At 39.9% G+C, this 14,241-nt stretch overlaps 3 protein-coding genes across 7 annotated transcripts in view; all 3 read left to right on the top strand.

Annotated features, from left to right (window-relative positions):
• Positions 1 to 2,386: 2,386 nt before the first annotated feature.
• On the top strand, positions 2,387 to 3,434 carry LOC107689980 (leukotriene B4 receptor 1-like). The gene has a single exon (XM_016488200.1). It carries the CDS (start codon positions 2,397 to 2,399, stop codon positions 3,432 to 3,434), a length of 1,038 nt encoding a protein of 345 aa, XP_016343686.1. The 5' UTR covers positions 2,387 to 2,396.
• A 752-nt stretch (positions 3,435 to 4,186) lies between these two features.
• LOC107689981 (leukotriene B4 receptor 1-like) lies at positions 4,187 to 5,282 on the top strand. Its single transcript, XM_016488201.1, has one exon. It carries the CDS (start codon positions 4,187 to 4,189, stop codon positions 5,255 to 5,257), a length of 1,071 nt encoding a protein of 356 aa, XP_016343687.1. The 3' UTR covers positions 5,258 to 5,282.
• Positions 5,283 to 7,715: 2,433 nt separating this feature from the next.
• esrp2 (epithelial splicing regulatory protein 2) overlaps positions 7,716 to 14,241 on the top strand; it is a 25,707-nt gene continuing 19,181 nt past the window's right edge. For 2 of the 5 annotated variants that reach the window (XM_016488193.1, XM_016488196.1), the window contains exons 1-3: positions 7,720 to 7,874; positions 8,037 to 8,189; positions 8,715 to 8,843. In XM_016488193.1, coding sequence (XP_016343679.1) covers positions 8,058 to 8,189; positions 8,715 to 8,843 — 261 coding nt within the window. In that variant the 5' untranslated portion in view covers positions 7,720 to 7,874; positions 8,037 to 8,057. The other 3 variants (XM_016488198.1, XM_016488197.1, XM_016488194.1) reach the window with 3 other exon arrangements.

Below are 14,241 nucleotides of genomic sequence, written 5' to 3' on the forward strand. Positions count from 1 at the left end.
CTGTGCTCTAGACAGTGAAATACTGGATCAGAAAGACCTTCCGCATCTGAAGAAAATTAGCTGTAATGAACAAAAGAAAAAAAACTAAAGAAACTATAATTTCTGCACTAACCTCATGCAGCTGACATACTGTAACTCTGTTGGTTTAAACTCTCAATCAGCATTAAAATTAGCATGGAATGTATGCATGCTTTCATGAATGTCTAAAACCCCATCAGTCAGATGCATCAACTTAAGATATGCCTATATTAGGGGAATGTAAGTTTTGGACAAATAAGCAACTTTTCCACAGAAGAAAGAAATGCGTGAAAGTTTGGGCTATTACGGTATGTATGAAGTATGACCAGCAGATGGCGCTACTGTCACATTCACCTGGGCACACTCTTCACTTCATGTGTCTTAACTTATGACAGATACGAGGGAGGACTCGTTGTTGAGATGTCTTCTCTTTTACTTCTAGATCTTCTTGACGTGGACGTAATAAATGTTTGTCTGACTTCAGATTTTCATAAAAAAAAAAAACGGGGTATTTGATCATCAGATACTCCTTAAACATCATACATCACATGAAAATAATAATAATTAGTATAATTAAAGGGATAGTTCACCCAAAAATGAAAATTCTGTCATTAATTACTCACCCTCATGTCGTTTCAAACCCGTAAGACCTTCATTCATCTTCGGAACACAAATTAAGATATTTCTGATGGAATCTGAGAGCTGTCTGACCCTGCATAGACAGCAATACAACTGAAATGTTCCCAAGTCCAGAAACGTAGCAAGGAGATCTGTAAAATAATCCATGTGACACCAGGGGTTCAACCGTAATTTTACGAAGCTACGATAATACTTTGTGTGCACAAAAGAAAAAAAATAACGACTTTATTCAACAATTCGTCTCCTCCGCGTCACCCTAGCGCCATTTTGGAGAGTATCAGCTGGACGTAAACACGTATGCTGTTCTGTGTCAGCTGCGTCATATATACGATATGTTGTTTTCATTCAAATCAAAGCGCAAACAACGTAGGAAACAGATCCGGCGTGACGCAGCTCGCTACAGGGTGACGCGGAGGAGACAAATTGTTGAATAAAGTCGTTATTTTTTTTCTTTTGTGCACAAAAAGTATTCTCGTAGCTTTGTAAAATTACTGTTGAACCCCTGATGTCACATGTATTTTACAGATCTCCTTGCTACGTCTCTGGACTTGGGAACATTTCAGTTGCGTTGCTGTCTATGCAGGGTCAGACAGCTCTCAGATTCCATCAGAAATATCTTCATTTGTGTTCCGAAGATGAACGAAGGTCTTACGGGTTTGAAACGACATGAGGGTGAGTAATAAATGACAGAATTTTCATTTTTGGGTGAACTAACCTTTTAAGTAGACTTAACAATGAACATAGAATGAATAAACATTTATTAAATATTTCATATTTAATTCCATATTTTATACAACTTTAGAAGGTTATTTAGAAATCTATCATTTCTCCCTAAACTATGTAAATTATAGTCCAATACAAAAGATGTTAATTTACTACTCCGCTGCCAGAATGCAACATTAATACAACTTTAAATGTAGTACATCAATCAAATAATTAATATTAGTATTTGTAATATTTTAACACTTTATCTGTTTGCCAAATGCAGATTTCGATTACAATACATATCATATCTTCAAAGGCTGTTTTCTCAAAATGATTTTTTTGCCTTCAATGGGTCAGAAATCTCAACTTCATCTGTGCTGATAGCCTTGTGGCCATTTGTCTGATTTATTTCATGTTTCATTAAAACAAATAATTATAAGGTTTTAATTATAAGGCAGGCACCAGACACATACTTAATTATGACCTAAAGTCCTAATTTATATCAAAACAAACAGAAGAGAACTTTGCAATTCAGATGATAGGCATTTAACCTGTCCTTAACAAGACCGCAAATTACACTATAAGAATGATACATACAATTTTTTTTCTTATTATTATTTTATCATGTAAATCCTTCATATTTATACACAGAAACTTCTAGTGTCACCTCAGGAGGGTGGTGCTCATGTGTGACAGTGACTCATTTCAAGTTCATTTAACTGACTTGTGTAACATCACTCTCCGGATTCCCCCTTTTTGCTATCGGTTTTAATTTCAAGTAAGTAGAACGCTAAGGATTCTCACTCTATATACCGTTTAATGTTTCATTCAGTTTCAGTTTTAGAAAACCAAAAGTACAGCACAATAATGAAACAATGAATTACTGTACTATGTGGGTATATGATTTGTCTCCACCTTTTTCTGTCATATGAATAACAGACAGTGGAAGTGTTGCTTTATAAGCTGTAAGAATAAGGAACTGAAAAGCAGTGAGTTTCAGTCAGAACTCAGACTCACTAAAAACAGAGACAAAAATGAACAGCTCCTTTCACAGTGACAGTGATTCGTTACCGGACAGCTGGTCATCTGGAGGGAACATTGCAGCCTGTGTGATCCTGGGGGTGTGTTTCCTGGTGGGCACACCTGGGAACCTGCTGGTGGTGTGGACCATCTTGAAGCATGTGAAGCAGCGTTCACATACGGTGCTTCTCATCCTCCACCTGGCAGCCGCAGATCTTCTGGTGCTGGTCACTCTGCCGCTGTGGATCTACTCGCTGGCCCGTTCCTGGGTGTTTGGAGAGGCTGCCTGCAAAGCCATGGTGTACATCATCAATGCCTGTATGTACAGCAGCGTCTTCATCATCACCGTCATGAGTGTGGAGCGCTTCCTAGCTATCAGATACCCCTTAAAGATGCTGTATTGGCAAAATAGGATGTCTATCTCCATAATACTGGCAGTGACCTGGATCCTGTCATTCATTTTGGGGATTCCAGTCATCCTAACCCAATATATCGATGAAGATGATGATGGAGTGAAACATTGCTTCTACCGGGACTACAACTCTATGTCCATTGAAGTCTTTTGTATGTGTTTGGAGACTCTGCTTGGTTTCGTTATTCCATTTCTCACACTTGCGATCTGCTACTGTCAGGTTGCCGTACAGCTCCGAAAGGTACGCTTTAGGACCAAGAAAACGGCCTTTATCATTTGTGGAGTGGTCGTGGCCTTCATTGTGTGTTGGTTACCTCACCACATCCTCAATGTCGTAGGGATGGTGGTTCTTCTAGTAGGAGGATCAGATGAATGGTCTCATATCCCAAATAGTGTTGTCTTCATTTCTGGAGCTCTGGCATTTATCAGTAGCTCAGTAAACCCTGTGCTGTATGCGTTTGCTGCTAAAAACTTACATGGAAGTCTGAAGAAGTATGGTATAGTGAAGCTGTTTCAGGACTTAACAACACAAACACAGCAAGGCTTCTTACAGGATTCTGGACTGCAGGATGGAAAGATCCTTGAAGAGCCCAATGGTGGTGAACAAGAGGGATCTCACAGATCTCTGAGTAACTGTTAGACTTATTAGACATTTTGATATGTTCTTAATGGTCAACTTTATTTAAATGGCATAATATTTCTTCTTCTTCTTTCTTCTTCTTCTTCATCTGTTTTTTTTATGGTAAAAATTTGAAATGACATATTTTGATTTTTAATTGATGACACTTGTTTAAATGTCATAATACTTCACACACAATAGTCACAGAGGTGAAAATTGATTTAAAAATAAATAAATAAATAAAAACCTAAAATATTCTGCTTGAGCATTTGTAGGGCTTTAAAAATGTTTCTCTGCCCCATTATTGTATATCTGAAGGGCCTTAAAAACATATTATATATATTTATTACACGTCCCTGTGGAATACTTGATTCTGATTGGTCAGTCGGAGGTCCCTCGATAACAACCGGTAAAAGCTAATAACACAGGCTCATCCGGGTAACAGCAGTCGGCGCTGTACTCTTGCTTGCCTAGGTAAAACTCCACAGTGACTCAGAAATGTCAGAAATTCAAGAGTGTAAACAAACCATAATTGCATCCACTTTTTACAGAAGTCTTATGTCTGAATTCACAGTTGTGATGCTCCTCCCATGCTAACGTACAAACTTTGTGGTTGTCTTTTTCGAAGAATATCACTTCAGATGTTTTTATTTTCTGTGCTTGAGAGTTCTGTTTTTCTCAGCTTCCACAAAAGGGAAGTGAGTTTTGCTGAGGCAGGTTTTCTAGCTCAGTGGTTAGATGTACAGCGGACTCGAATGGACAGAGAGGGAATCATGAACGCTACAGCTTATTTTCAGGAGGATGAGGAGACCGAGCTGGGCTTGGTGGGGGCCTGTGTGATCCTGGGGGTGTGTTTCCTGGTGGGCACACCTGGGAACCTGCTGGTGGTGTGGACCATCTTGAAGCATGTGAAGCAGCGTTCACATACGGTGCTTCTCATCCTCCACCTGGCAGCCGCAGATCTTCTGGTGCTGGTCACTCTGCCGCTGTGGATCTACTCGCTGGCCCGTTCCTGGGTGTTTGGAGAGGCTGCCTGCAAAGCCATGGTGTACATCATCAATGCCTGTATGTACAGCAGTGTCTTCATCATCACCGTCATGAGTGTGGAGCGCTTCGTGGCTGTCAGATACCCCTTTGCCTCAGTTGGCTGGAGGAGGAGACAAGCACTAAACAAGGTACTTCTGATGATATGGATGGCTTCATTTCTCCTCAGTATTCCTGTCATTCTAACTCACACTTTGGGAGAAGTTCACGGACAAAATCAATGTCTGTTGAGGGAGTATGAGACTGATGCCCAGGAGGCCGTGTTGCTCATTTTAGAGTCTCTTATAGGCTTCGTCATCCCTTTTTTCACTCTGTTGGTCTGTTACGGCTGCCTCTTCAGTCGCATAGCGCAGATGAACTTCAAGTCCAAGAGCAAGTCGACGGTTCTCATCTGCAGTGTGGTGGTGATGTTCGCTGTCTGCTGGATTCCTCATCATGTGGGGAACCTTCTTTCTCTCATCTCGCTCGCTCTCAAGCATTCAAACCCCAACATGGCGGAAAGTTTGGAGGAAGCCTGCACCACAATGACCATTATAGCAGGAGCCCTGGCGTTCATCAGTAGCTCAGTCAATCCAGTGCTTTACGTGTTTGCCGCTCGTACCTTCCACAGCTCGCTCCGGGAAACTGGAATACAGAAGCTCTTCCAGCATCTGTCCAGTGCAGTGTCAGGTGAAGGGAATAAAGAGTTATCATTTGTGTCCAAAAGACAGAGTTCACACACCACCAACTCACAGTGTCTCACGGACTCAAAAGTGCCTGTAGATGTGGCTATGGAATCATGCATCAGTACCTCAGACTGACTCTGTAAGAAGCTTTAAAGCCAGAAACTCAATAACAATAATAACCATTACAACTGTTATTTCTCCAAAAAGAGTGCTTGAAGTTTTTAATGTAATTTTGTATTTCAGAATTGCTTTCATTTTTTAAGTAAAATATTTGCTTGTGCCTTGTACTTTGTGTTCTGAGTATATTTTAATACTCGCTAAGATGTTATATTAAATTGCAACTGCATATTCTATGATGAAACCACTTTTATATGTAATATATCTCAAATGCCTTTATTGCAAATATTTCTGTTTACAATCAAATTCCCATGGTATCTTATGTAAACAGACTGTTTTTAGTCTTACATCTGTGCATTGTGATTTCAACAGCTTCCTTCTCCTTGCAACGTGTGTGTTTGTGATTCTTGTAACGGAGTGAAAGAGGACGTGGGCATTAAACGGAACAGATGTCTGTCTGGAAGAAGATTCCACTGTAATGCCATGCTTTTCTATAATGCTCCTTTCATATGAAAATTAAACAGCAGTTATTTTTTTAAAACCTAAACATAAATTATCTTGCATAGGGCCACTGTCTAAAGCAAAAGAAAAACTCACCAGGCTGTTTCTATATCTGTGAACTCTTTTGTGGCACTTTTCAGTGATATACCTTTATTAACTGAATTAAAATAATAAATACATTTATTGAATTTTTTAAATGCAAAATTTGTACCTAAAGGTTGGAATACATTACACAACATTTGTACAAATTTTTGCCCTGATCAGCACTAGTTGGCCAAAGTCAGAGCAAGTCTGCAGATTTTGGTCAGTCAGTGTCGACGGATTTCACAGATAATTTCATAGTGTAGGATGCACAGACTCTGATTTTAAAGCTTCAGACTGTGATTACATCCAGTCCATGTTTGATATTGTGAGCCGATTTTAGAACACATTGTTTTCATTTGTCATGTGTCTCTTAGCAATGAGGCCTATGTTTCTGTGTGAGTTTGCTGCTTTCAGAACAATTTTAAAGCCTAGTAGTGTGTTATCCTCAGTTGTTTAGTGTATAATGCCCAGTTTTTCTTTGTGACCATTTACAAAGGTGACAAGTGTATGATGCCCAGTGTTTTAAAATCAGTATTATGTTAAAAGTCATGTATTCCAGAGTGGTGACATGACATTTCTCATGTCGTGACCTGTGGTTCTATTTCTATCTCTCTTTTACAACACAAATTTCATGACTGAAAGAATCAGCTGACCATTGCTCAAGAAGAAACCAGAGAGAAGGAGAGAGGTGCCTGACTTCCTGAGTCTGGAAGAGGAATGGGACATTGAATCGTCACTTAAGTTTGGCACGCAATGGAATAGTGAGAGGACTGCAGACAAGACAGTCTGTCTGGCTTTTTGTCCGATTTCATTACTGACACACAGGCACACAAGAGCACTGAATCATGGAAACAAAACTCAGATCTCAGTACAGTTGTATTTATAGGGTATATGTATGGAGCCCAGGACAGGTTTGGGCTCCTGAATTATTTTAAGAATTTCATTTAATTTCCTTTTTACTGTGCCATGCTATGTCATAGCGCCATGTATTTTTTTCTTCTACCCAATTTAACCTTAAAACCCAAACCTGTTACCTATAATTGTATTTTTCTTTTAAAAAAGAGCTGAAATGAATAAACACTCAAAAGCATTAAATTTTGAAGGGGGGAAAATAATTTGGCAATATTAAGAAGAACAAAATTGGACAAATCGCGGCAACGATTCATTTTAAGATTACGATGTTCCTGGCATCGAATCCTTAAAAGATATTTAAGAATTTCTAGTCAGATTGTAACAGCAAGGTGCAATGAATAAGACCCGCCCGTAATCGTCACATGAAATAAGTGAAGTGTGATTGGTGGTTCAACGTGTCAGTCAAACTGCCCCTAACTGCATAAACAACTACGTGGCCAGAATCAACTATTTTACAGTATGTAGCACAAGTAATATCTAATGTATGTATGTAGTAGTATGTAGCACTAATATCGATAGTCTAAAACGGGTTTGTGAGATTATGTGTTTAGTGAGAGTGGCAGAAACGTTATATAATATTTGAATATTATTCGTTTTTGAGAGTTTATGGAAGCGCACTGGCCACATCTAAAACAAAACTTTTATTCAGGGAGCTCATATGAGTAGCCTATGACGTCTTATTCTTGTGTGAATGTTTTTAAACATAGGCCTGTTTGAAAGCTTTTCAAAGTTTATTTCTTTCAACGTAAGTGCACCGTTTTACGTAGATAAAAACGTTTATATTAAAAGGCAACCGCGCGTCTGCATAGGTGTGTAACAGCAAAGCGGGACAAATGAATTCTGATCTTCTCTCCTACTTCCTAGCGCATAATGAACCAATCAGAACGGGTTACATAGGTGCCGTGGCAATACACCCCGCCCTCACCTTTACAAACCAGCCAATCAACGCGCTCCCCAAGGAGATTGACTCCAAACGGGAGGCCGAGCCAAAGCCAGGTAACCAAGAAAAAACGAGACAGCGAGAAAAGCCTTCAGGGCTTGTTATGGGGTTAGCGTGAGACGAACCAGGACTTTTTTCTGCCTTCTTTACCAGTCAAACCAGTAACTCTGGATAGAGAGCACACAAGTACTGCAACAGGTAGAGTCTCGTGCCGCACTCTTTCTCGTGTCCTTATCCTGGAGTAATCTTCTGTCCTTTCTCGTGTACTTCAATTGAATTTCCATTTCTTTTGTTTGCTTCTCTTGGAGAAAGGTGAACCCTCGTGTTACTGTTTTATTTGATCTTTGCTCTTAATTATAGTTTTTACCCTTGTGGTCCCTGATGGCTTCGCACAGTGATACTCTGGTGGTGTTCTTTGGGGCAACAGCTGGTGCAAATGGGGGTAAACTGGGGTCGGATGAAAGGGAATTAATTCTCTTGGTGTGGCAAATTGTGGATCTACATGAGAATAAGGTACGGACCTTTTGACCCTGTTGTAAGGTCTCTTACTTTAAAGTACCCACCTAGTAATGTGCTAGTGTTAGAAACCACATTGACAGCTGACATTCACCAACAAGGCGCGCTTTTAGAGAGCTAAACGCGCTACATTGTGATTTACATCACCAGCAACAGCTGTTTTATTTGATGATCTGTTTGACAGCTTGATTCGAGCATTTATAATGTGGTCTTTTCGAGCCACGAGAGACGAAAGCGTGCCTTGTTTGGTGCGTGTCATCGCCTGTAGGTCAGTAACCCTGCCGTGTTTGCTTTGCATTCACACAAACACACTGTCTGTGATATCAACATCATCATCATCATCCCCATAGTGACTCGGTGTCAAACCCAGTGAGCTGCCTACCTAAACAGCATAGGCGCGTGGAGAACATTGAACGTTGCGTCTGTGTTCTCGACGGCCAGGTGTGTTAAAGGGCGCGCCGATGAGAAACCCCGCTAGAGTTGCATTGCTAGGCCGGTTGAAAGAGATGATGTTGTTAACAGGTGGGCAAGCTGCAGCGGACTCTAGTACAGCCGGACAGTGCGGATCTGTCGGAGCAGTGCAAGGAAGAGACCGGGCTCACGGCGGAGGAGCTGTGCAAGGCCGAGCCCCTGGAGAGCATCCTGCAAAAGGTGAGAGACCATGTGTGTCTTTAGTTTGAAATAATATTATAGATACAGCAATTAAAAGTTACATGTAAAGCAGTGACTCTCATCAGTTTAGTATGTATCAGCATAAGGTAAGTCTTGGATATTGTCCACATGGCATTTGGTTGATATTTAGGTGGCTTGCTGTGGTGTGTAATGTGTGTGTGGTTTGGGTGTGGGAAGGAAGGCAGGCACAGACGCTCTGCTCTAGGGGAAAGTGCAGGTCTAGTCTTGTTGTGGACTGATGTGTTGAGCAGACATCTGGAAGACGGAATGTTTACCTGCGAACGCACCTACCTGAGAACCATATATGTCAGCGAGCGAGCAAGAGTGATACAGACAGAGGGATGAACAGAATAGTTGACAGAGGGATTAAGATTAAACCGAGCGAGCCCGAGAGATGTTTCTGTTTTTCTTTTCTGCTGCTATCCAGGCTCATTTATCAAGATATGTATAGTTTCGGGTTGCTCCTTAGTTTTGCAGGTATGTTTTGCCAAAAGGCGGTTGTCGCCAAACATGTTTCTCAAGCATGACGCAGAAAATTTTTTGTACTCTGTAAACCTGTTCCCACCCCCAACTGTTTCATAATGGACACCCTCTCATTACTGTCCCACAGAAAGGTATTTAGAGCTCAGTGTCTAAGCTCAGTTGTGGGACTAGACGTTTGTTGGAATTTATATATTTCATTTATTAAAGTACAAATGGAAATCATTAAACAAACAATGGTTGGTCTCATTTAACACATTTATTTTCTCACTTTTTTTATTGCATACCTTTGTAGCATTCAGGTGGTGGCATGTTATCTTGATTCAGTTGTAGCCTATCCCCAGGGGGCTCTGTAAATATTAACTAGTGAAATCAATTTCTCCCTGCCTAGCTTTCAGAGAGATAGATAGAAAGACATGCACTATCAAACCATTGGTTCAATTCGGTTCAGTTTTCTTGTTGTTTTCAAAGAAATACACCCACTTCCATCAGGTGTTGTAAGAAACTAGGAGTGGTTGATATGACCAAAATTTTTATTTTATGATATGAGTAACTTTGTTTCACAAATACTAACATAAAATCACAATATAGTTATATTTTTATTTAATATTTGTTATTAAGAATAAGAACAAAAAGCTAATTACAAACAATAGGATACAATATAGGAAAGATACAAATAGCATTTACTTTTCCAGGTACAGTAGATCTGTTTAACTGTAGCATTCAAGTAAAAAATTGAATTATCAGATGTAAAATAAAACTGCACATTCTTCACTGTATGAATTAAATATGCACTGATTCTTATTAAAGCTATAAATCCGATCATCACCTTGAGTACTTTTTCGCTCAGATGTCTCAGCTTGAAGCAGTTCTGCATGAATACTGTATATTTACATACCATGATGTAGCAGAATCCATCTCTAAACACTGTATATTGTCATCACAATATTTAACATCATACCGCCCAGCCCTGTAAGGAATAGTGGGGGGTTTGGGGAAGGGTGGACAGAGTCTCACACAGGACTTTGACCTGTTGTCTTCAGTGAAAGATTCATTCAAGATCAATTCCCTACATATGGAATTGTGACACATCTATTTTCTCACTGTTTGTTATAAAATCATCCTCACCAGTGGGTCTGGGTTAGGAAACAGGTATTTAGGAGGGTTTAGAGTAGCTTACCCTATCTTACTTACAGACTTGAGTCAAACCCGATCTGTTCTGTTTGTATTGAGATGTGAAACGCAGGAAAAAAAAACATTTATAGCTGCTGGCACTTACCTGGTGACTCGCTTTGGCTTTGCACCTGCTTTTAGACGCTTCTTATTAGACTCTGTGGGAATGGTGTGGTGCTAACACACCTGTGTGTGTGTGTGAGGGAGAAAATACTTTAAACAGAATAAAATTGTTACTGTGAGATCATGAGTGTGCTTGTGGGAGAAAGTGATCTTGGGTGTGTTTGAGAGACACAGGGTGTGTTAGAAAGTGCGTGTTATTCTGTGAGCTCGCTGAGAAAGCACAACAGGCTGGCAGGAGCATGTCAGTACCTGTGTGTGATGAGCAGAGAGCTTTATTTCTCTACAGACTGTCAATGTGTAGGGAGGGTTCTGGGAAATGCCTCTATGAAAGGATGAGTGACACATCGATCCATTCTTTCATTCAGCCTAAGAGAGACTTCCCATAAGTGAAGTGGTCATTTATAGAAATGAATTAGATGGATTTTGTGTCTCATGTTTTTACAGCATTGCATAAAGTGATTACAGAATGGATTAATCAAAACCGTTTGCATGTGACTGTTGCTTAAACATCCTGGTAGTTCAGCCGGCACATCCTGTTACCTTATCTAACGACACTCCCACTTTACTTCATCCTGAACAGACAGGTTGGGTAAGTTCTACTCAAAAGTAAGCATCACTATGCCCTACTAATTTTGGAGGGCAGACAGGGCATTACTGTCTTGTGTTTTAGCATTTGGTACATTTTTCACGAAGCCTTATGTCATTATCGTTCAAAAGTTTGGAGTCTGTAAACCTTGAAAAAAAAAATCATCACACACAAATATTTTAAACAGCACAACTGTTTTCAATGTTGATGATAATAAGAAATGTTTCTTGGGCACCAAATCAGCATATTAGAATGATTTCTGAAGGATCATATGACACTGATCACTAGAATAATGACTGCTAAAAATTCAGCTCTGCCATCAGTAAAATATTAAAATTGAAAGTAGTTGTTTTATATTGTTATAATATTTCACAATAGTACAGTCTTTTTTCAAAAACATTAAAAAAATTGTATCAACTCTAAACTTTTGAACAGTAATATATGTAAGGAATCATTTCTGCTGGTAGTTGTTTGGTGTACAAAAGCTATTTTAGATTCACAGGTTTTAAAATGAATGGTAAAAGCTTGGCACCCGGGATCTTAAGTGACCACCATAAGTGCACTTTACAAATAGACTTAAAGGCACAATATGTAATTTTTGCCGCTAGAGGGCACGTATTCAAAATAAACAAAGGAAAAGGCGTAGTTTGATGAAGTCGTGACTGAGTGTGGAATCATGGGAGTTGTCGTCTTCATCCCCACAGCCAATGCAATCCGACGGGACTCGGGCAGAAATCATGTTCATGTATGAGCTAATGATTTGTTAACATAGTAGAATGAAGCAGGGTGAGGCTGAAAGCCGTCGAAGCGAAACGAGGCCACTGAACGAGCGTGACACACGGCTCAAAAGCAGCGGGGCTTTTATTATGCCACAGTCGACTGCTTCCGCTCCTTCTGGTCGTGCGTATGTGGGGAAAAAAAGCAGCGCTGTTTTATCATACTAGATACATTTGAAAGTTCTGTTATAATGCTGCTTAGTGCAGTCGTCACCGGTCTAATAAAACGCACAACATATTAAAGCGTCTTTGGTGTTTCCATGTTTTCTACAAAACAAAACCGGAAATCGAGGGGTTATGACGTCATTGGCAGGCGACACAAAGACACTATGGACACGCTCCGTGTCACTAGTTAAAATTGCTTATTTCTCTGGATTTAAACATTCTTCGAAACATTTGGGATAATGTAAGTACACAAGTCAGCAAAATATATAACACTGTTCTAGTGGTTTTTGGATATTTTAATAAAAAAATCTTACATATTGTGCTTTTAAGGAACAATCTTTCATAGAGGGATTCTGCTGCTCACTTGCATGAAGAACAACCCTACAGATAGCATCCCTTTCCTTCAAGAGGGCAAAAATTGGAATTCGGCCTCTTTGTACACACACACACACACACACACACACACACACACACACACACAGCAAACGTGGCTCAACAGGACACACTGATTGATTGTCATGCCAAAGATCAAATTTCTCTCTCACTCTCACCGACAGCTTGGCAGAGGAGAATGTGAAACTGAAACTCAGCTCAAGTTTAACTACCATGTGTATCTTATGCTAACTATGCAAATGCTTTTTCTCAATGCTGGACTGGCTATTTGACTCATTCTGTCTTTTTACTTAAAGTAAAAAATGGACCAAATTTTAAGTTTTTCCTTTTCTAGCCAGTGAAATGTTACTCTTCATATCTAGCTTTTTCCTGGAGTTTGATCTCCCTTCTCTAATCGTGTGTAGGCAGAGGGTGTGTCAATGTGTTTTAGCAGAATGTTTGTGTAGCAGAAATTAAGTTTGCACTTAATTATTGCAGTTGCTAATTTGTGCAAGGTGGGGTTGTGTAGTAAAAACAGCCATGGACGCACAATACACAAGTGCACACACGCACCAGCTCCAAGCGCTAAGTGAGTGCATTATTTTGTGTGTGTGTGTGTGTGTGTGTGTGTGTGTGTTATGAGTGTGACTGTGTACTATTTAAGCCTTCCTTGAGATTACTTAAAATGAGATGTAAAGCTCTTGATGTATACTTTTAGAATTGTCAGGTATTTACGAAAGTCTTGTTAAGCCTTTAATGACTAACAGAAGCCTCATATTTGCATGAGGTATGAAGATGGACAGGTTATGTGGAAAAACAGCACGTCACTGTCCAAGAGCATGATGGGAACGTCTGAATGAGTTGCAATTCTGCCTTTAGTTGTTCTCAGTGGTTTGAGAGCTTTATATTGCTTTATTTCTCAAATCCTCCAAAATTCCCAGTTTGTAGATTAGTCAGGTTATGTATGTTGCACTTAATCTTTTAAACTTTTGTCAACCACTTTATGTCTTGGTTCCTTTTGCTTTTAATTGCTCTGGGTAAATGCAACGTTTGCTTGTGTTATCAGCGCTGGCCCAAATGATATGAAAATTCGGCCATAAAGGGGCTATCTGTTCTATTCATACTCTAGCTAGAGTCTGACAAACCGTAACTGTTCATCCCTGCTCTGTTGTAACTCACTGTACATTGACTTAAAGGGGTCATATGACGTTGCTAAAAAGAACATTATTTTGTGTATTTGGTGTAACGCAATTGTGTTTATGCAGTTTAAGGTTAAAAAAAAAACATTATTTTCCATATAATGTACATTATTGTTTCTCCTCTATGCCCCGCCTTTCTGAAACGTGTTGATTTTTACAAAGCTCATCGGTCTGAAAAAGCAAGGTGTGCTCTGATTGGCCAGCTATCCAGTGCGTTGTGATTGGCCGAATACCTCAAGCGTGTGATGGAAATGTTACGCCCCTTACATACTGTGATGCCGTGTCCCGGCGCGACGAGACAGCCAATAAAACCCATTACAAACGAGGCATTTGTTGCATCCAGTGGGGACATAATTACAGATTATGATGACTTGTACTGTCTTTTTACGCGTTGTTGCGTATCGCGCCGCATAAACATAAAACCATGTCTGCATTTGTGATCGGAGAAACAACAAACAACAAGCGCTACTCTACACTGCTCAAAACTCGCGTTTGAATCATCA

The sequence above is a fragment of the Sinocyclocheilus anshuiensis genome, unplaced genomic scaffold (assembly GCF_001515605.1).
Source record: "Sinocyclocheilus anshuiensis isolate Anshui unplaced genomic scaffold, SAMN03320099.WGS_v1.1 scaffold1845, whole genome shotgun sequence".
In the NCBI taxonomy this organism is placed as follows: Eukaryota; Metazoa; Chordata; class Actinopteri; order Cypriniformes; family Cyprinidae; genus Sinocyclocheilus; species Sinocyclocheilus anshuiensis.

Excerpts from the sequence above, each read along its gene's own strand:
- LOC107689980 (XM_016488200.1), top strand. The coding sequence starts at position 2,397 with ATGAACAGCTCCTTTCACAGTGACAGTGATTCGTTACCGGACAGCTGG.
- LOC107689981 (XM_016488201.1), top strand. The coding sequence starts at position 4,187 with ATGAACGCTACAGCTTATTTTCAGGAGGATGAGGAGACCGAGCTGGGC.